The sequence below is a fragment of the Simochromis diagramma genome, unplaced genomic scaffold, assembly GCF_900408965.1.
Source record: "Simochromis diagramma unplaced genomic scaffold, fSimDia1.1 OVJJ01000176.1, whole genome shotgun sequence".
Lineage (NCBI taxonomy): Eukaryota > Metazoa > Chordata > Actinopteri > Cichliformes > Cichlidae > Simochromis > Simochromis diagramma.
The window spans coordinates 3,416,712-3,436,988 of NW_024386892.1; the positions used below are offsets into that span (position 1 = coordinate 3,416,712).

The window sequence follows — 20,277 nt, forward strand, 5'->3', positions numbered from 1 at the left end:
CGAGCTCAGTCCCTGTGCTCAGTAACTACTGGAGGCTCTCACCTCATCACCAGTAAGAGGTTTAAAGGGGAGCTGGAACATAAATCCTGCCATGTGGGTATAGCTGCAAGGTTGCAAAATGCCCCTGATCCGCTCCACCCTGATGTTTGACAAACAGGCGTAGCGTCTCGGTGAGACGCCCTGGGTGACGGACCATTTTGGGACCATCTCATATTCTCTCTCTTACTCAAATAATATCATATAGAAATAATTAATAATATCAGTAGCATCATTTCAGCACCATGGACAGCAACAGCAGCCAGAGGTCATCCATGCTGGTCTGGAGAGCCTGAACCGACGGCAGCTGGACTTCTTCTGTCCGTGAGATGTTCACATTTAGAAACTCTTCACTTCTAAAACAGGTGAAAACCCCCCAGAGGGGGCCGTCCCCCTTGGAGGCGCTCCTGAAAATCATTGAGCCACTGTTGATGATGTGAGACATCACATGATCAGGGCACCATCGTGAGTTCCTCTTCAACCAGGCATGGAGCACAGACAAGAGGCCTGATTGGACAGCTTCCACGTATCACAGTGTGAGATACAGGAAATGATCACATGCAGGAGGCGCTGTGGCTCAGCTGGTTAAAGCACCTGTCTAGTAAACAGGAGATCCTGGGTTCAAATCCCAGCAGTGCCTGTTTGTCGTCTCACACAGCAGCTGTGTTTTTGTAGCGTTTCCTTTCAGCAGGAATCCAAAGTCTCACTTTCTAATAAATTATGATTTTACACTTGGTCTCGACTTGCAGTCAGCATTTTATAAACACGCTCAGAATGCTAGCTTATCGTACACATCTATCAAAAAATGGTAAAAGGCTGTTGTTTTGTAGCAACCTTCCTCTGAATGCGTGCATCCCTGCAGTCACCAGGAGGACCACATACAGCCTCCCGCATGTTGTCAATTGTTAGGGTCACATGAAGTCCAATGGATCTTAGGCTACGTTCACTCTGCAGGTCTTAATGATAAATTCCGATTTTTTGATCAAATCCGATTTTTTGTCTGCTCGTTCACACTACAAATAAAATGCGACAGCAAACGTGCTCTAGTGTGAACGCTCAAAGCACCGCATGCACAAAAGAGGACGTCACACACAACGCGCTCTGTTTAGACCCAGAGCAACAGTATTGTTTCACTGATGGCCTTAATATAAAGACTTTGGACTTCACGTTTCCCAATTTTTGCTTTAAGTTATTTTGTTATTTACATAATAATGTAAATAACCTAATAATGATCCTTATTGCTGTTTTAGAGGAGCGGAGCTTCAAAGGATAGCTGCAGATTTCTGTCAGAATCTGCAGATTATACAGAACAAATAAAATGTTCACGTTCTCCAACGTCTTCTTCCAACAGTTTCACTGACATCTACACTGGATGGCCAGGAAGTGTTCACGATGTCTTCTCCGGCGCTGATAATTGGCTTCTGTCTTGTGTCAGTGACGTAAAAGACGGATTTAATGCGACATGACCATCAAACATCAGTCGCTTTCTAAAACATCGGATATGTATCGGATTCAGCACCACATACGAAAGTGACCCAGATCGGATTTGAAAATATCGGATTTGCGCCGTTCACACTGTCAGACCATGATCGGATATGGGTCGCATAGGGTCAAAAAAATCGGATTTGATGCGCTTTCGCCTGCAGTGTGAACGTAGCCTTAGGCCTGATTAAAGGGGGCAGTAATAAAGTTGTACTAAAAGGCACTGCTGGGATTTGAACCCAGGATCTCCTGTTTACGAAACAGGTGCTTTGACCAGCTAAGCCACAGAGCCTTGGGACTGAGGTTTGGGGTTTCTCTGTATTATTGCTAACTTACAATCTAAAGCACCTCGAGGTAACTGCTGCTGTGATTTGGAGATAAAAATAAAATTGAATTGAAATGTATTAAAGGGGATAGGTTAATTGGATAATCCAAATTGTCACTAGGTGTGAATGTGAGTGTGAATGGTTGTCTGTCCCTGTGTGTTGGCCCTGCGACAGACTGGCGACCTGTCCAGGGTGTACCCCTGCCTCTCGCCCTATGACAGCTGGGATAGGCTCCAGCGCCCCCCGCGACCCTGAAAAGGATAAGCGGAAGCGAATGGATGGATGGATGGATGTATTAAAGATCCAGAACCCCAAAGTGTCCAGGAACAGTGTCACTGTTAGCGTCTTCTTCTGTTCCCAGACTGAATTTAAAGTCAAGCCTAAACCGCCCCCACCAAATAAGTCATGCTGATGCAGTGTTAACAACAGAGGGCACTTCCTGTTGGTGTGTAGAGCAACCTGAAACTTCTCAGGGATGAAATTTCAACACAAAAATACAAAAATACGACTTGGTGTCCTCAATGGTGGCTGTCCCACAGTGTGGTTCCAAGCAGATGCCAAAGTGCTCTTACATAACAGAACTGATGACGTCACTGTGGATGGTTCAACATGCCAATCCTGGTGATGAGGAGTGAATTTGCTTCTCTCTTTAAAACCTCCAGCTAACTCATGAGAGCAGGAACGTCTGTTTTCGTCTAACATCGAAAACGTCTTCCAGCTCTGTGAAAGCTCCTCTCGTTGTTTTCCTCTGAGAAACTGAAGCGTGAAAGTTGAGGCCTCACCCTGCTGACGCGCTGTTTCTGTAACGTGTCCAGATTAGGTTGTGCAGACGTTTTAAAGCTGATTAAATCTTTTCCCATTTCATGGATTGTTTCGTGGAAAACCATTTCAGGATGAACGAGTGCGCGATGACCTGGTGAAAGGTGACTCACACGTGGTCGTCTCTGTGTTTGGACAGATCTCTCCAGGCAGCAAGGCGGCGCAGGGCAACCTGATGCAGGGTGATGTCATCGTCGCATCGATGGCGTCAGCACCGAGGGGATGACTCACCTGGAGGCCCAGAACAAAATCAAGATGGCAAACTACAACCTGGCACTAACCATGTCCAAGTAAGAACCGACTCCTCCCTGCTCACACTTCCTGTCTGTAACAGCTTCCTGTTTTGTCCTCCTGCTGTCTGGAGCTCAGATGTTGATGTGAAAACGTAAACCTTTTAGGCCCCACACAGGTGACAGTTACACCTGCCAGTCTCTGAGGTCACATTGATTGGTAATAACTCGTTTGGGGCGTCAGAAGATCTGAAGGTGTCTGACGGTTTTTATGATTCTGTGTTTTTTGCATTTGTTATTCACTCTGCAGAAAAACTGGTCAGATATCATAAATAAAAAGTCCTGTTGGGTTTAAAGTGGACAGGTTCTGCTCATCTGCACCTCCATATTTTATCCTCACAATCTCCTGCAACAGCTTTGCATGATTCACAGTTCAAAATAATCCTTCTTTGTGTGATATTAAGCCTTCGTGCACCGCCTCAGCTCATCCTCTGTCTGAAATGTAGTTTGTGAAGTTTCTTTTCGTTCTTTTAGTTTCTTCAGGTTTTCCGGGTTAGATGTTTTGATCCTGTTGTCCTGTGTGCGATGTTGGATTGAAGCGCACGGCCACTGCCTGGAATGAAGGTTGTGGATTTTGGGATTTCCCTCAGTCTGCTGCATCCTTTGCGCTCGGATCATTTCCTCCTTTCAGCCATTACGTTTACGTCTCTTTGTGGCATGAAGGCGTCTGACAGCTGAGCGGGGAAATGAATGTTGGTCCAAAGCGCTTCCTGCGGTCTCTCATAACCACGGAGCCTCGGGGTGATGAAGATAAGACGCTCAGCTCAGGATGAAGAGACGCCGTTTTTCTTTCCTATTATTGTTTTAAATGTTTTTGCTGGTGTGAAGTCAAGCTTGTGATGAAGCGGTGGAAACAGGCCAGGAAATCATTGTTAACCCCCGCTCACCCTCGAGCTGTATCGACTGATGAGGCGGACCGCTCACAATAAACTGACTTCACTCAAGTTTTCATATCGGGGTCATTTTCCTTTTCCCACCAGAACAAAACGACCGTAACGAACCTGTGAAGAGACAGAGGGTGAGATAAAACCTCAGAAGACCATACACTGAAGATAACCACAACCTTATCGTCATCATAACATCCTGTTTGATTCTCTTTTATTCTAATGGGACCGAAAACATCATTTTGCTTCTTTTCTCGACCACAGGAGTCGCCCCCTGCTGCTTTCAGATGGCCCCGCCCCTCCCTGAGCCTGGTTATGGTATCTTCTGTTTAGAAGACAGATGCTGTTACCCAGCTACGCCCCGACTCCAACAGCACAGACATGGTGCAGAGGTCCAGTTCAAGGACTCCTGTTAGCTAAGGCAAAGCTAGCAGGCAGCTAGCAGCTAAAGCTGCCAACATGTAGGACAGGGGTGGGGAACTCCAGGTCTCGAGGGCCGGTGTCCTGCAGGTTTTAGATCTCACCCTGGGTCAGCACACCTGAATCACATGACTAGTTCATTACCAGGCCTCTGGAGAACTTCAAGACAGGTTGAGGTCTCACACCAGCCTTCGAGGCCTGGAGTTCCCCACCCCTGATGACTTTTTTCACCTCCAGGTGTTCCTATAGTGATCCACTGTCAGGTGAAGTCTCTGAATCTTGAATATGAACTGAGAGCTGCTGAACAGGCGACAGTGCTGAGTGGAGTAAAAGAAATTTCCCCTGACGGCGGGTCAGGTTGGAAACAGTGAGGCTGTGGTTGGCCCTGTGGCCTGCAGCAGGAAGCTTCATTACTCTTCAGAGCAGACGTTCTCTTTGTGTTCATTCTCATCGCAGCTCTCAGACCTTGTCTTTCATTTCTTGAGGCGAGCATTTGGAGCCGACTTTTTTGGTTTTGTGCCCTTACTTTCACCTTTTCTTCCATTTGCTGCAATTTTATCCGACTTAAATTTTCCTGTTTTCTGTCGTCAGTCTGCTTTAACATCTGACCTCCTTTTATTATTTTCTCTGGAGAAATTGAAGCTTTTCCTGCTGCTGATGTTTTTTTTTCTATAATAGCCACAAGTAAAGTGATTTGTAAAAGTCCTGCCTTAGACGTTTCATCACACGGTGGTTTCAGTTTGTTTTTGATTATTAAACCTGCTGGATGGACGCTGTCACGCTGCCGCTCTGACAGACTACACTGTTAATCTGTCAGAATGCAGATGATTGATGAAAACCAGACTTTACGGTCGTTTCTACGAGGCACAAATATTCAGAGGAACGCACGAGAATTAAAACCTTCACGTTTCATTTTCATCTTCTCTCTCTTAGATAAGCTGCCCTCCTTTCATTTCACGATGCGAGCGTCAATGCCTCTCTTTCTTTTCTCCGTGCAGGTCGAAGCGTCCGATTCCGATGGCGGCACCGAGAATGGACGCCACGATTCCCATCGTCCCTCACCAGCAGGTAAATGAACCCATAATGCATCAAAATCATTATTTTATTCTTCAAACAGGATGAATTTACTTCACCTTTGTTTTGTCGGCATATCTGGCAGCAGTACAATGATTACAGAGAAGTAACAACACTGTAATGCACGCATACAGGTTTCCTCATAGTGAAGTAACTTAGTCATTAATTTATGCATTGGATCATTTATTCTGTAGTCACATTTATATTTTAATCTTTGTCCTGTATTTGTGCAGCACTGGTTATTTTTGTCTACAGTGAAACAACCCCCCCCCTCCCACACACACACACACACACACACACACACACACACACACACACACACACACACACATACACACACACACACACACCAGTTAAAGGTATTTTGGAGAAACATATAAGGCTGCTGCCCCCTGGTGGCTGCAGGAAAAAATGCAAGAAAGGCCAAACTCAGCACCTCAAAAATGTTTTGTGCAAAAACAAAAATGCAGGAAAACAGAAACAGGAGCAGTCATGATGAATTTCATTTCCTGTTTAAGTTAAGAGATTTCCAGCAGTGATGATAATTGATCCAACAGATTAACTTAAAATGAAAGGAATGTATTTGGTCAGTTTATTATTTTCACAATAATTATTTATTTTTCTTTTTGATGATTTTCTCAGTCACTTTATGCTTTCAGGCTTTTATACTGAAAGGATCCCATGGTTAGAATAACAGCACCTTGATTAAAAAAATATATCGTCTTTTAAGCGTGTGCTCTGCTCCCTCTCCTTCCTGTCTCCTCCCTTCCTGACGCCTCCATCGGTGCAGGTAAACGGCCGCAGTACCTCCTCCGGGCCTGCAGAGGCAGACTCTCCCGGGGGGCGTGCGGCGGCGGTCAGCCCCGCTCAGAGGAGGCAGTATAACTCCCCCATCGGCCTGTACTCAGAGGAAACTCTTAGGGAGATGGCCGCGATGCAGGCGGGTCGGCCTGCGGGGTAGGTGGAGGCGTTAGAAGCCCGGCGACATGTTTGATGAGAGGTCAAGAAGCAGAAACAGATTCAAAGATGGTTCAAAGAGGAAGAAAAATACGTTTCCTGTTTGGTGCGGTACCAGTAACTGCTGTCTCCGGTGTCTCGGTTCATACAAAATAATTCACGTGAACCATTCTGCTCATTTCTACATTTATAGTCCTGGATTCTCGGTCAGCAGCTCTGCATGATTCACAGTTTGAAATAATCCTTCTTTATCTGATACTGGGCTTCTGCTCAGCCTATAGGTCAAGCTGTTTTAGCTCCGCCCCCTTCAAGAGGACTTTTTATACTATAGGTTCATGTTAACCTTGCAGTAATCTCAGTAACCTTTGACCTTTGACTCCAAAGAGGAGAAACATGAGTGCATCTGAACCTTCAGTGTCATAAAAGTGAAATCAGTGATGCTGTCACGTGTCCTAAAATAACATGTTAAACTGCAGCTCCACCCATACACACACCACACTTACTCTAAACTTACTAATGTTCTCAATGCGGACTTGATGTTTTCATACCCCGAAGGAGGTCCACCTCTCAGATTGTACTTGGCAAGTGTTTGCAGACAAGCTGGCGTCTCCCATGCAAACTGCAGGCCACTGCAACAATGTGCATTTGCAAATATGAACAGCTGACCTGGATGCGATGGAGCTCAGATACGTGCTGTGCAGCTAAGTTACAGCTAGCTGGCTAACCTTAGATTGCTGTGTAATGTTGTCTCTATGTAAATCATGAGTTAGGCCACCTCAGCGTTAGCCTTTGACCTTATGTGGAGTTTGTGTTGTGCTGCGATGTCAGTGACTCTGTTTCTAAGCTGGGAGCAGAAGAACGTCACGTCACACGTTACTTTACAGAAAAAGGTGCAATGAGCCGGCCGATCCAAACACTTCTGCATCAGCTGCAGCTGCAGTGCAGGTGTGTGTTTACAGTCATGAACACGTATACAGTGACACACACACACACACACACGCGCCATCAATAATGTGATTCAGTTACTCCGTCACCGAAGAGCCCAAACACCTGTTAGTTTGTTTGGCTGCTTTTAAAGGTCAGGGGACCCTCTGGACACACACACACACACACACACACACACACACACACACACACATAATAATAATGATCCTGCTGTAATTATCATACCATATGCACATATGTCGCTGACTCTTCTTAGATGAAACTCACAAAGATTATTAGCATTTATGTGTTAAGCTCATCTCAAAGTTAACGTTGACATCACAGATAAGTTCCTGCACTTCCATAAATAGGTTTACACTTAAGTATGCACACCCCTGGTTATTATTTCTACTAATATTACTGATAACAATAATAATAATATCACCACTGCTGTTAATGAGAAGAGGAGCAATAAGAAGAAAAATACATCCTAATCCAAAGAATTAGAATCGTAAATTAAGAAAAGGTAAACAGATAAATAACATTATGCATAATTATGTATCTGTGATGACAAGACAGAATAAGAGAAGAGCAAAACAAAGAAACTTTAAAAAATGTCCAGAAGACACGTGACCCCCAGCAAAGTCTGCCTCAGACTCCATCCCCTGAAGCTGGGATCTGTGGGATCTGTGGGATCTGTGGGATCTGTGAACAGGCTGTGATTAAATCTTCCTCTTCACTCGCAGAGCGGACGTCACAGCAGCCAACAGAGGATGTGACCTCTGACCTCTGATGGACAGTGAATGATGCTGAATATGTTTTCTAACATCATATTCTCCTCTGTCTTCCCTCCTTTGTCCTTCCACGTGTTCGTCCTCTCTTCTGTCCCTGCTGTTGGTCAAGCAAGGTTTTCCCCCCCGCCGCTCCACCGTTAGTATCCTCTGCAGCTGAATGCATCTTGGATGTGTGTTTGTTTAAGGCATGGCGTGGGGCGATGGCGAGTGCGGTCCTGCAGCTTTACAGACTCTATTTCAAAATTATCCATGCAAACTGAAATTGCGGAACAGCTGGCTGCATGATGCATTTTGCTTTCTGTGGTTTTTTCATTATTTGGTGTTTTTCTGAGGCAACTCTACAGGAAAGTTTTCAGAATAAAAGCCTGCTAGAGCGTGAGAAGCTTCAGCCTTTAGGTTGTTTTTGTGCAGCAGTGAAGTGGACTAAATGTCAGCTGTGTTCCTGCTCTGATACGTTTGTGTTCTGGGATTAAAGGTCATGGTTTGACGCACTGCTTAAATGAGCTGCTGTGACGTTTTGCGGTGGACGCATGCGAAGGTTTCAAGCATGAAATTTAAAGCATCGTCAGTCGTTTCTAACCAATGTGCAGAAACCAGTTTGGGTTTTGTTGAAGTGGAAATGAGACTTTTCCTTTTTCTCTGCAGCTGTAAAGACCATCGCTCATGTTGTATTTATTACCCACAAAAAAATGACCTAATTTTATAGGAGAGGTTTCAGCTTGTGTCCAGTGAGTCCTTTGGAAGTCCAACATTTGCAGAAAAAAGGGTTAAATTTTAGTATTTTTATCAGCGTTTTGCACCAACAAGCTTTGAGGTAGATTCACCTAATGGTTCAGCATCTGCAGTGTGGCACAAATTTATTAGACGGTCACCAGAGTTCATGTGACAGCTGCTTAATCCACCTGTATGCACGAGCTCTGTTATCAGTTAGATTAACTATATAATTATGTTTGTTATCTGTGGGTTTTAAATGTACTCTTTTACAAAAAACAGAAAAAAATTATAGTTTTCTGCTTAAGATACAAAATTAGAGTCATTTACTCATTACTATTATTATTATTCATTATTATGATTATGATTATATTAATACATAATAATAATATAATAATCTGCATGTCTGAACATGTAATTATATTATTTATTATTATGATTATTATTATTATTATTATTATTATTATTATTATTATTATCATTATTATTATTATTATGATTATGATTATGATGATTATTATTATATATTATTATCATTATTATGCTTATTATTATTCTTTATTATTATCCTCATTATTATGATTATTATTAATAATCATAATAATGATAATAATAATAATCTGCATGTCTGAACATGCAGATTATTATTATTATCATTATTATTATGATTATTATTATTATTAATAATAATAATAATAATAATAATAATAATAATCATAATAATAATAATAATCTGCATGTCTGAACATGCAGATTGTAAAAACTTGGTTTGAATTTTGGTTTGATTATTATTGAAAGTTGTACCTTCACAAATTTGGCTATAAAATATTCACTTTTTTGTTTTCCCCAAAAACTATTGATCTGATATTTTTGTTATTGACAGATTTATAGACAATATTTGTGTTTTCTTGATTCATGAGAGGTGATTTAATAAACACATTATAGTTGTACTTTACAGTCATGTGGAGAATTTATTATTATTATTATTATTATCCTTAAAAAACATATACATAAAAAACAGATATATTCCTGATATTTGTTGTTATTATTTCGAGCATAATGCACTAAAAACAAAAGATTCTTCACCCTCATGAATGTGAAGCAGACTTGTAAATAAAATGCAGATGAAATCTATTAACTCAAAGGTTCTTTTGTTCAAATTAATTAAGGAAGACCTGCTTGGTATTAACAGTTAATCCTGTGAACCTCAATCACACAAATCTAATTTATATTTAATGGAATCTGTTTTACAACATACATTTTTTACATGTAATCAAATGAATCAAAGTCAGCATTATTTTTGAGTCTGAGTGGGCGGAGAGCGGATCGCTGTGGGACGCCACTCAGAGTTTTCTGTAGTCTGTCGTGATGCTGTGGGTGGGGTTTCCACCTTAAATGGAGATTCTGTTGGAAACATTCAGCTTTAGCCTGAAAACTTTAGCCTCACTAGTCCGTCTGCTGTGAGCATGACAAACCCATCACCTTCACCCACACGCCTCACCTCCGTCCCTCCATCGCCTCCTTTATCTCCACCTTTTCCCCTCCTCTTCCCCACCCGACAGTGCCGGCTTCAATCCCAGCGTGCTGATGGACTCCGCCCTCTCCACCAGCAAGCCCATTGAAGTAAAAGGCCCCGGCGGTAAGGCCACCATCATCCACGCCCAGTACAACACGCCCATCAGTATGTATTCGCAGGACTCCATCATGGACGCCATCGCGGGACAAACACAGACCAAGGGCCACGACGCTGGGTATGAACACCACCTCCTCCTCCCTCTCCACGTCCTCCTTCCCTCTTTCTACGTTGACTTTATCTCTAATTCTTCCTCCTGACATCCTCATCTTCCTCTTCTGTACCCACGTGCACCCCTCAACCCTGCCACCAGTTTTTTACACTCAGTATCAAAAACATCAAAAGCCACAACACCACCTGAGTTATGCCTAACACAGTTACTATCAGTCCTGCTGAGGGCTGATCATCCATATTTGTAGTTTTCTAACACGTGGATGTGTTACAGGCAGCAGCGTTCAGTTTACAGGCTGATGCTTCGAGTACTCAACCCACAGATATTTCTTGATGAGAAATTACTTTTCATTTGTTGTTTTTGTCTTTTTCCCTTCGTTGCCTCTTCCTCCCTTTTCTTCTCTTTACTCTATTTAAGTGTCCTCCACCTGTCCTCTCCTTTCTGTCTGTCCTCTTTGGTCTCAGCCCGCTTCACGTCCGACTCATCGCTGACACTGGTGGTGATGGTTTTGGTGCTGCAATATTGTGCTGCCTGTTTGTGCACATGTGGGGAGAGGGTGACTTCTTCTGTGGAGGCTTTGAGGAACTGCTAAGGTTTCTGTGATATCAGAAAGCAGAATTTTTGGTTCGGGCTGCTCTGGGATCCTGTTTTTTTGTGCGTCGTGTGTTGTGTGGCTGAAGCCTCGGGTGTGCTGTGGGAGTCGGTCCGTATGAGGTGGACCAGTCCGAGTCAAATGTCCCCCAGAGAGACGTTCCCTCTGTCTGAGCAGTTCATCCCAATTTCTTCGCTCGTGATCACGTTTGACCCTGTTACCTATCGTCTTGTTGCCGAATGCATTTCCAGCTCAGAGTCGCACTGATTTGTCAGAAACTGCTGATAAAGTCATGTTACTGCTGTGTTTTTGGTGGTGTCTTCCTCGCCTGCTCTTGCTCTGAGATGTAGCGCTGTCGCTGTTTACTGTCCCCCTCCAAAGGTCTCCATGCCCATTCTGTATTTCAGCCTCTCTAATTTTAGACCCCGATAAAGCCGCTCTTATTGAAATATAAGCCTGAATAAAACTACTCATCCATACAGGAGGGGGCATCTCTGGAAAACCAATTACAGTCCAGTATGATATCCTCCTCCTCCCTCACCGTGCGTCCTTCACTGAGAGCCAGTAAAAGCTTTGGTTCCCCTGAGTTGTGTTAAAGCTTTGAAAGATCAAACATCAAATACAAGACAGAAACATGACACGTGTCACCAGAATCAGCCGACAGGCTGCAGTCCTGCAGGGCGGAGCCAAATACAGGTGCACTGCAGGTAGAGGGGGCTTAAAGAACAACAAAAGATTTCAAGCTACTAAAAAAAACCTCAGAAAGATGGAAAACAACACAATGGTGTCATTAATAGTTTTTAATGTTAGCATCTGTAACCACAAAGAGACCCGAACATCCACACAAAGATTAAAAGACTGAAAACAGCCTGAAAGAGAAGAAACTGACTTCGATTTGATTTGATTGGTAATTTATTTCAGCATGTGAACAATATACAAGTACATTTAGAAAAGAAAATAAGAGAGAAAAAAATAACAATAACAAAATAACAAATTACATACAAAAAAAAACCGTTCTGATTAATTTACATGTTGAAAGGGAAGAAGTACACACTTATTTAATCCCACCCCTTTGCCATAAATTATCAGTTAATATTTAGTCAGCTTCCTTACTGATATAATTTGTAATAAAAATAGTGAACAGATTTCTGATATACTATAAACTATAATATCACATCATGAGTTTTTTATTTGTTTGTTTTTAAATAGAGACATTCACTTAATTTAAATATTTTCCTTTTATTTACAGTTTGAGAAGATCATATTTTTATAACTCTTTTTGAACAGTTTTATGTTTGGACGTTGCTTTAATTCCATATTCAGGCTGTTCCATACTTTCACTCCATGCACAGAAACACAAAAGCCTTTTCTTGTAGTACGTACCTTCATTGTTTTGAAGTTACAAAAACCCCTTAAATTATAACTTCCTTCTTTCAAAACAAACATACTCTGAATATTTCCTGGCAGTTCTTTATTTTTTGCTTTGAATAGAATTTGTGCTGTTTGGAATTTCACTCGATCGTCAATTTTTCAATATTTCAGTGCAAAAATAGTGAGTTTGTATGTTCCCTATAACCTGCACTGTGGATGATTCGAACTGCTTTTTTTTTTTGAAGAGTAAAAAGTGAATGTAATGTGGTTTTATAGTTATTGCCCCAGACCTCTGCACAATAGCTTAAGTATGGTGAAACCAGTGAACAGTAGAATATGAAGTGATGTTCTGTTGAATACCTGTTTTGCCTTGTTGAGTATTGCAATGCTTCGTGATACTTTGGAATGAATATATCTTACGTGAGCTCTCAGTTTAGTTTTTCATCTGTTAATACCCCCAGAAATGTATTTTCACTGACTCTTTCAATATCAACACCATTTATTTGAATCTTTGCATTTGTATTTAAACGACTATTTCCAAATAACATAAGTTTAGATTTATTCAAATTTAATGATAATTTATTTTTATCAAGCCAGAACTTCACTTTACTTATTTCATATCCTCCAATAAATTCTGCAGATCATCACCAGAGCAAAAAATGTTTGTATCGTCAGCAAAGAGAACCATTTTTAATACTTTGGACACTTTACAGATGTCGTTAATGTACAAGTTGAAGAATTTTGGACCCAAAACTGACCCTTGGGGTACACCACAAGCAATGTCCATACATAAGGAGCAACCACCATTTAATTTCACAAACTGCTTTCTGTCACTTGAATAACTCCGGACCCAATCTAAAGCTACCCCTCTGACACCATAACGGTCCAGTTTTCTTATTATTATATCAGGATCTATAGAGTCAAATGCCTTTGTCAAGTCTCTGAATAACCCAGCCACATATTTGTGATGTATTCTATTGAATCTAATAGTGCCGATGATGTTGATCTGCTTGATCTGAATCCGTACTGACTCTCAGTGAGTAGTTTATGTTTATCTATAAATTTTTCCAGTCGGTTTTTAAACAGTTTTTCAAGAACTTTTGAGAATTGAGGTGGTGAAGAGACAGGCCTGTAGTTTGTGAAATGGTGTTTGTTTCCAGATTTGTATAGAGGTATAACTTTTGCTATTTTCATTCTGTCTGGAAATCGACCAGTTTGAAATTATAAATTACAGATGTATGTAAACGGTTTTATAACAGCCTCAATGACTCTTTTAACCACGATCATATCAATATCATTACAATCCAAAGATTTCTGATTTTTACATTTTTTGACAATTTCAAAACTTCATTTTCATCAACGGCTGTGAGAAACATAGAATATGGATTTCTGTCTATCAGTGTATCGGGTTTTTCCTGTGCTTTCCCAGGATGAGTGATTGTTTTTGCTAAATTTGGTCCAGCAGTTACAAAGAATTCATTGAGACTATTTGCCACAACATCCATGTTGTATTCTTCATGGTCATTACAAATGAAATACTTGTAGTTCTTTTGTCCAGTCCCACGTTTTATAACACTGTTCAGGATTTCCCATAATCTTTTATTATTATTTCTATTTATATCTAATTGCTTCTTATAGTATTCCTTTTTACTAAATCTAAGTATATTAGTTAACCTATTTTTATATCTTTTGTATCTGATTTCAGCATCTTTAGTTCTCGTTCTTAAGAAATCTCTGTATAGAGCATTTTTCTTTATACATGCATTTTGCAGACCTTTTGTTATCCATGCACAGTCCATATATTTATGTTTCCTACTATATTGCTTTATTGGACAGTTGGTATTGTACAGTAATGTAAATATTCTAAGGAATTCATTATACGCACTATCACAGCACAAACTGGTGGATGTTCAGAAAAATGACCAAAGCTGCAAAAACCCTGCCGAGGTTTCCGTTTATAAGAGAGAGCCAATCAGAAGCAAGCAGGCAGAACAGCTGGTGTCAAACAGGATGAGCTGCTGCGAGGTGCAGGACAAGACAAAGAACATAAATAAGGAAGTAGAAATGAGCAGAAAGGTTCAGGTCTGCCTGGGCTGGACAAAAAAAGAGACAGAAAAACAGATGGAATAAAGTCACAAAGATGCACAAATTAAACACGTGAGATACACAAAGAGACTCAAAGCTGAATGTTCTGAGCCTCTTTCTGTGTTTTATCTCCGTTTGTTCCTTTTTCTAACAAACCGTCCTCAGACATGCGAGTCCGGCTTCCTCTTGGCTCCATCGAACGCCTTCAGTAACGTTTTGTTCGTGTGACCTTTGAAATATCAGACATTTAATTCCAGACTGAGAAGGACGTCAAAACTTTGGGCAGGGAAAACTTGTTTCCGTTCACTGCTGGGCCCACAGCTCGTGCTTCACTGTCTCTTTATTTTTCACTTGCTTTTGTCGTGGGCGACGTGGCGCCCCCTGTCTGTGGTCCCAGTTCTGTCCCAGTCATGGACCGCTTCGTGGACAGCGCCTCGCTGGTCTATCAGGCCGTCCAGAGCACAGAGAAGGACCCGGAGCTGAGCGAATGGAGCCGCCGCAGCACCAACGTGCAGTCCAAGTCCTTCCGGGTCCTGGCCCACATGATCGGCACCGAGTCCTGTAAGTGTCCTCTTCCTCCTCTTCCTCCTCTTCCTCCCTGTACTGTCCTCAATTATTTAAAACCGCAAATAAAAGCAAGAACAGACTCATGTATGTTTCCATACAAACAAAGGTGTGTAATTAGAGTAAACGATTACCTGTGGGAATGATTTTAAAGTTAAATCTGATCATCAGGTGCTCAGTGTCGCCCCCTCTCCTCTGTTTCTGTTACAGCGCTCACTGAAGAGGAGGCGGCGGCTGTGAAGAGGAGCAGGTAGGCAGCAGAGCTCCAGTAGTCAGCTGCTGACCCCCTCACCTGTAGTCTCGACCTCATCTGCCCCGGACATGAGAACACCTGCACAGGCGGTCTCTGTTTGAGGCTCTGATATATACGTAAACATGATGTGATTGGTTGGTGTCTGAAGCCTTTTGAATCTGCTCACGTGTAATGAGCTCATGTGACCAGCAGGAGGGGACACCGGACTGTGTGTGTGTGTGTGTACCTGTTTAGACGTCCTTGTGGGGACAGTGTTCGTCCTCACGGGTTTGAAGGCATTTTTGAGGCTCATAGTGTGGGTTTAGTCTCAGGGTTACAGTTAGGTTATGGCTGGGGTTCATTTTTGGTTGAGGTGAGCAGCTAGGGATTCTGTCAAATAGATGTCCTCACTGAGATATCAAAACGAGAATGTGTGTGTGTATTTGCTCAGAGGAAACGTCATTTAAAAAATTGGTGGGGCACCTCTTTAAGCGCCGGTCGCAGGGTTCTGTTAAAGCAAACCTCACCATCCAGACTGATTCAACTGCATGAACTAATCAAAGTGAGCAGACACCAAAGAGTCCTCAGATGTGCTGAAAGGTTTCGATTACTGCCAAGGGACCACGAGGGACTCCCCGCCTCTTTGGTCCTTTCTTTATTGATTACTGGTAACTGGTGTTGATTGGTTAAAGAGAGAAAACCAGTGTGCAGAGGAGAGTCATCCTCCAGCTCTTTATTGTCACGTTTAGCCGAGGCAGAAAAAACTGAAAGTCAAGCAAAAACCGCAAACGTGACAAAGCAGACTTTTATTCTCAGCCTGTGTGACGTCATACAGTCAAACTAAAGTATGCAGCCTGCAGGTACTCGACACTCTGCAGGACTCTGCAGACATCAGGTTATCAACAGGTGGTGAAGCTCACAGCTCGCAGTTAAAATCTCCACATTTCACCTGCAGAAACATGAACAGCTCAGACTGTCAGGTTTGGAGCATGCCCAGTTTAAACAGGCTGCTGTGAGTTAGCATGTGCAAATAAGTGTCTGTGTTTAAGAGTTTTGGGTCTAATGCTGGTTTCAGGGATCAGGTGCCTCAGACGGCAGACACATGGCTACTTATATCTCAGTTACACCACCTTAAACCTTGCGTGGCTCAGAAGTCCTAAACAGGGCTTTATGTGGCCGAGGACAGTCTAAGAGTCCGCGCTGTCAGACAAGCCAGGTGTGGTGAGCTGCAGGTGAGGGCTGGGCCGAACGTCCGCTGACGACCTCTGAAGGTGTCACTGCCCTCAGTCTGTTTTCCATGACTTCCTGTTTCCCCAGCGGCTCGTCTGAAATCTCATCACAGCCGAGTCTCCGAGAGGACGAGCAAACCTTTCAACCCCGCCCCACCCGTACAGCCCGTCCCAGCTCTGATGGATGGAGCTTTCTATTCTCCGTGCACTTATTTAATCAACCCTCCATTATGCACCATCGATCTCTGCCCCCCCCCCTAATTTGGACTGAAATACAACCTCCTCCCCCTCAAAGCTCCGGCTCCCCTCTGTCCTTCGTCAGAGTCCATACGCCATCCAATGACTCACCGTGAATCAATAGGAGCAGAGGTCAAGCTTTTATCCGCCAATAAAGAGACTGTGTGCTTTTTTTCTCTTTAGCTGTAAGTCATCGAGGAGGAAGCAGCTGGATTAGACTCACAGGGCTGAGCTGGAAGCCTCAAAGCAGAGAAGCAAAGACACAGAAAGAAAATTTTCACTGCAAAATCCAGCTTCATGATCCCGATCATGCTGGGAAATGGAAAAATCTATCAGTTAAAGGTGGTTTATTCTGCTTATCTCAGGATCTGTGTTCTTATTCTGGCACACGTTTTAATTATTTCTTATTTATCTGAATGGCTTTGTGCAGCAAAGTCCTCAGCCTGAAACAAGGAGCTGGTGTCCGTACACCTCTAATGTAGAATGACTAGTGCTGACTGGCTTATCTCTGACTAACAAACACATGTTGGTTGGCTAAATATAAAATCCTTTGTCTTATTCCTCTGTCCATGGAAAGAAAAACTGAGTAGAAGCAAATAAATTAGGTTTTTAAAAGCCTTTCTGAAGTAGCTTTGCATGTTTCACAAATCAAAATAATCTATCATGTGCAGGAAAACACTCTCAGAATAAAAGTTTGTCCTACGATGTCTCTTTGTTCCTTTAAAGCAGAGCTAATCTGTTAAATAGAAGCTCTGCAGCTTTGCATGAGTCACAGTTCATCCTGCGTCTGAAACAAGCTGTTTTAGCTCCTCCTCCTGCATTTAGCCAAGTTTGGTGGGTGTGGCTTTGGCGTCTGCGATGACTATCCACCCTCTATGACACCATCCAGATCCAAGAGGAAAAAACTGAGATAATCAGAGTGTTTAAAATCCACCTGGGCTTACGCTGACTTCTTTTCATGCAGGTCTGTGCAGCTTAAACAGCTTCATCGATGATTATAAGAGACACAGTGACAAGGTTGCAAATAGTGCAAGGAGGAAGAAAATCAAGGGGTTAAGAGCTGAGATCAGCCATGACATGAGCACACGAGGGGACACGGGGAATAAAAACAGAGTTCAGTAAAATAAAATAAAAACCTGGACAAATGGTCTGTTTGCTCAGCAGGAAATAATAATCACCTCTTGGCTCTCCAAAGCTTGGTGTGTTGATGTGATTTTTTTTAAGGATATATGCTCCCAGAGTTTCAGTGTTGCATTCACGTGCTGAAGGGAGAGTCTGACATGTGGGTTTCATCTGCTTGTTTTTCGGCTTTTTGTTGTTTCTTCATTTGCTGGAGTTACACTGAACTAAATCCACATAGTTGTCACGCTTCAGAGCCATTACCGTCTTTCAGGAACCACATCTGAGTGATCGTGTCAGAGTTTCCTCTGGTTTGATCTCTGTGCTTTGTACAAATGTTTTTGCAGAACCGGAGAATAGAAAAAAACCTTTTTGACATTTGATCCAATGTTTCTGAGACCAAAGCAGCGAGGTGACGTCATCCTGTCGGCTGTCTTTAAGCTGTCTGGCAGTTTCCTGAAGGATCTTCTGTCTGTGGCGTTGTTGGTCTGGTGAAGGCGATGGAGTTTCTTATTTTTGGGTCTTTGGGTCCTGATTTGATTATTGATTATTTGTTAGACAGAAAGAAAAGGTTGATGGTCAATCCGAGTCGCACCTGAGTAACATCAGGGGGAAGAGAGCGGGGGTCAGGATGGGGACGTAGCGTCTCAGTTTGGATGACCTCTGCTGCTGTTGTCTCTATGCCCGCAGCCTGAAGAGACAGCCTGCCGCTGGTTTCGGCCTCCAGTACAGAGCTGCAGTCTCCAGGTACAAACCCCTGCGGGCAGGTGCGCTCGCGGCCGTGGGCTTCACAGCACTCAGTAACACAGCAGCTGCTTTTAAACGGAGGCTTCTTCAGCTAAAACTCCTGGCGGCACACAAGTGGATTGTTAGGGGTTTGTGCACGGGTGGTGTTTGAACCCATAACTCTGGCAGTTCTGTCCGGATCATGTAACACCTGAGTAACAGTCAGTAACCTCACCATCGTTTCATCAGCTGAATAACAGGCTGAGTCTCTGCTAACGCCCTCTGAAGGAAGGACCTTAAAGCTTTTGTTGCTGTTTGTTAATGAAGCTGAATTCAGTTTTGGTTTGAAGCCCTCTACCCTAACACTAACCTTGTTTACATCAGGTAAGTCTGATACAGCTAAGCTGCTGCTAAACACCCAGACCTGAGACTGATACCCCCAGAAAGAAAAACTGCAGGTTTACACCCCAAAACCTGTCAACACTTCTTGAAAGAGGACCCTTTGTGCTTCTGTCCTGCTCAACATTTTATTCTTTCTCTGAAACAAGCTGTTGATGCTAGTTTCTATATGCTTGTTGTCTGTGACAATATTATATTGACACATCCAGAGAGTGTAAAAACATCGTAAACATTCGAATCACTCCAAAGCCCAACTTTTGGCTCACAAATTAAATTTTTGATTCATAAAACAGTGCAGCAGCCTGGCTGTAATCACTGTTTACTGCAACTTATCTATATTCAGATGACGATTCACAGTTTACGAGCATTTTTGACTCAGTCCAGGATGCAAACCAAACCTGAATGTGGTCTGTAGAGGTTTCTGTTTAAAAACAGTGAGTATCTGCACCTCAGGGGATGCTTGGAAGCCTAGACTAACCCTAACCGCCATATTCACAAAAATTAGAAGAAAGGTTAGTTAAACAGTTTAGAGAGAAATTTAAAACCAGCAGAAACAGTTACCTAAACCTGAAAAGAACATGGTTAACACTAAAATCAACAAAACTGCTGAAAGAGTTCAACGTTATGGGTCATTTTTTAGCTGAAAAATCATAAATATATAGAAAAAGTGAAAATAGTTAAATGTGCTCTAGAAAAGCTAGCTAGAAATTAAATTGATTGTTGAAATGCAGTTCAAATTAATAGCTCCACTGATGGAGCTATTAATTTTTAAGAAGTTTTTAAAAGCGTTTCTGATCCACTCTAATCACATGGATAAATGACTACATAATATAAATACTACATGTATATAGTATTTGTTTGACTATAAGCTCTGCAGAAGATTTCCTATGTACCCAGCTCTACTGTGTGTGTAACAACAGCAAAACTTTATCTTTATCTTAAATATCTGATATAGCTAATGAAATGCACGAACATGTAAGCATGTCAAAGACATCAATAATATCAGCTAAAACTTCATTCAATGTTGGAATATTTATCAAAGTAAATCTAGTGAATTCCACATATATTAGATGGAAACTGCTAGAAGAAAGCATTAAATTCTTAATAACACAGTGTTACAGCCTAAAAGTCAGACACAACAATGAAAAACGCATCTTTCAGGATCTTTACACCCATCGATGAGATTACAATTTGAGTCAGTGTTGATGACTAACTTAGCTTGTGGTTCGAAACATGCTTAGCTTAGTTAAAGTTTTTTTGA

At 42.2% G+C, this 20,277-nt stretch overlaps 1 protein-coding gene and 2 non-coding genes across 3 annotated transcripts in view; 2 read left to right on the forward strand and 1 right to left on the reverse strand.

Annotated features, from left to right (window-relative positions):
* LOC120734875 (LIM domain-binding protein 3-like) overlaps positions 1–19,765 on the forward strand; it is a 51,046-nt gene extending 31,281 nt beyond the window's left edge. Inside the window, exons 7-9 of the mRNA XM_040033956.1 lie at positions 8,116–8,142; positions 10,280–10,468; positions 18,582–19,765. Coding sequence (XP_039889890.1) covers positions 8,116–8,142; positions 10,280–10,468; positions 18,582–18,789 — 424 coding nt within the window. The 3' untranslated portion in view covers positions 18,790–19,765. The remainder of the gene's footprint in view (positions 1–8,115; positions 8,143–10,279; positions 10,469–18,581) is intronic.
* Positions 603–676, forward strand: trnat-agu. Its single transcript has one exon. It is a non-coding gene; the product is annotated as a tRNA-Thr (tRNA).
* trnat-cgu lies at positions 1,737–1,810 on the reverse strand. The gene has a single exon. It is a non-coding gene; the product is annotated as a tRNA-Thr (tRNA).
* Positions 19,766–20,277: the final 512 nt, after the last annotated feature.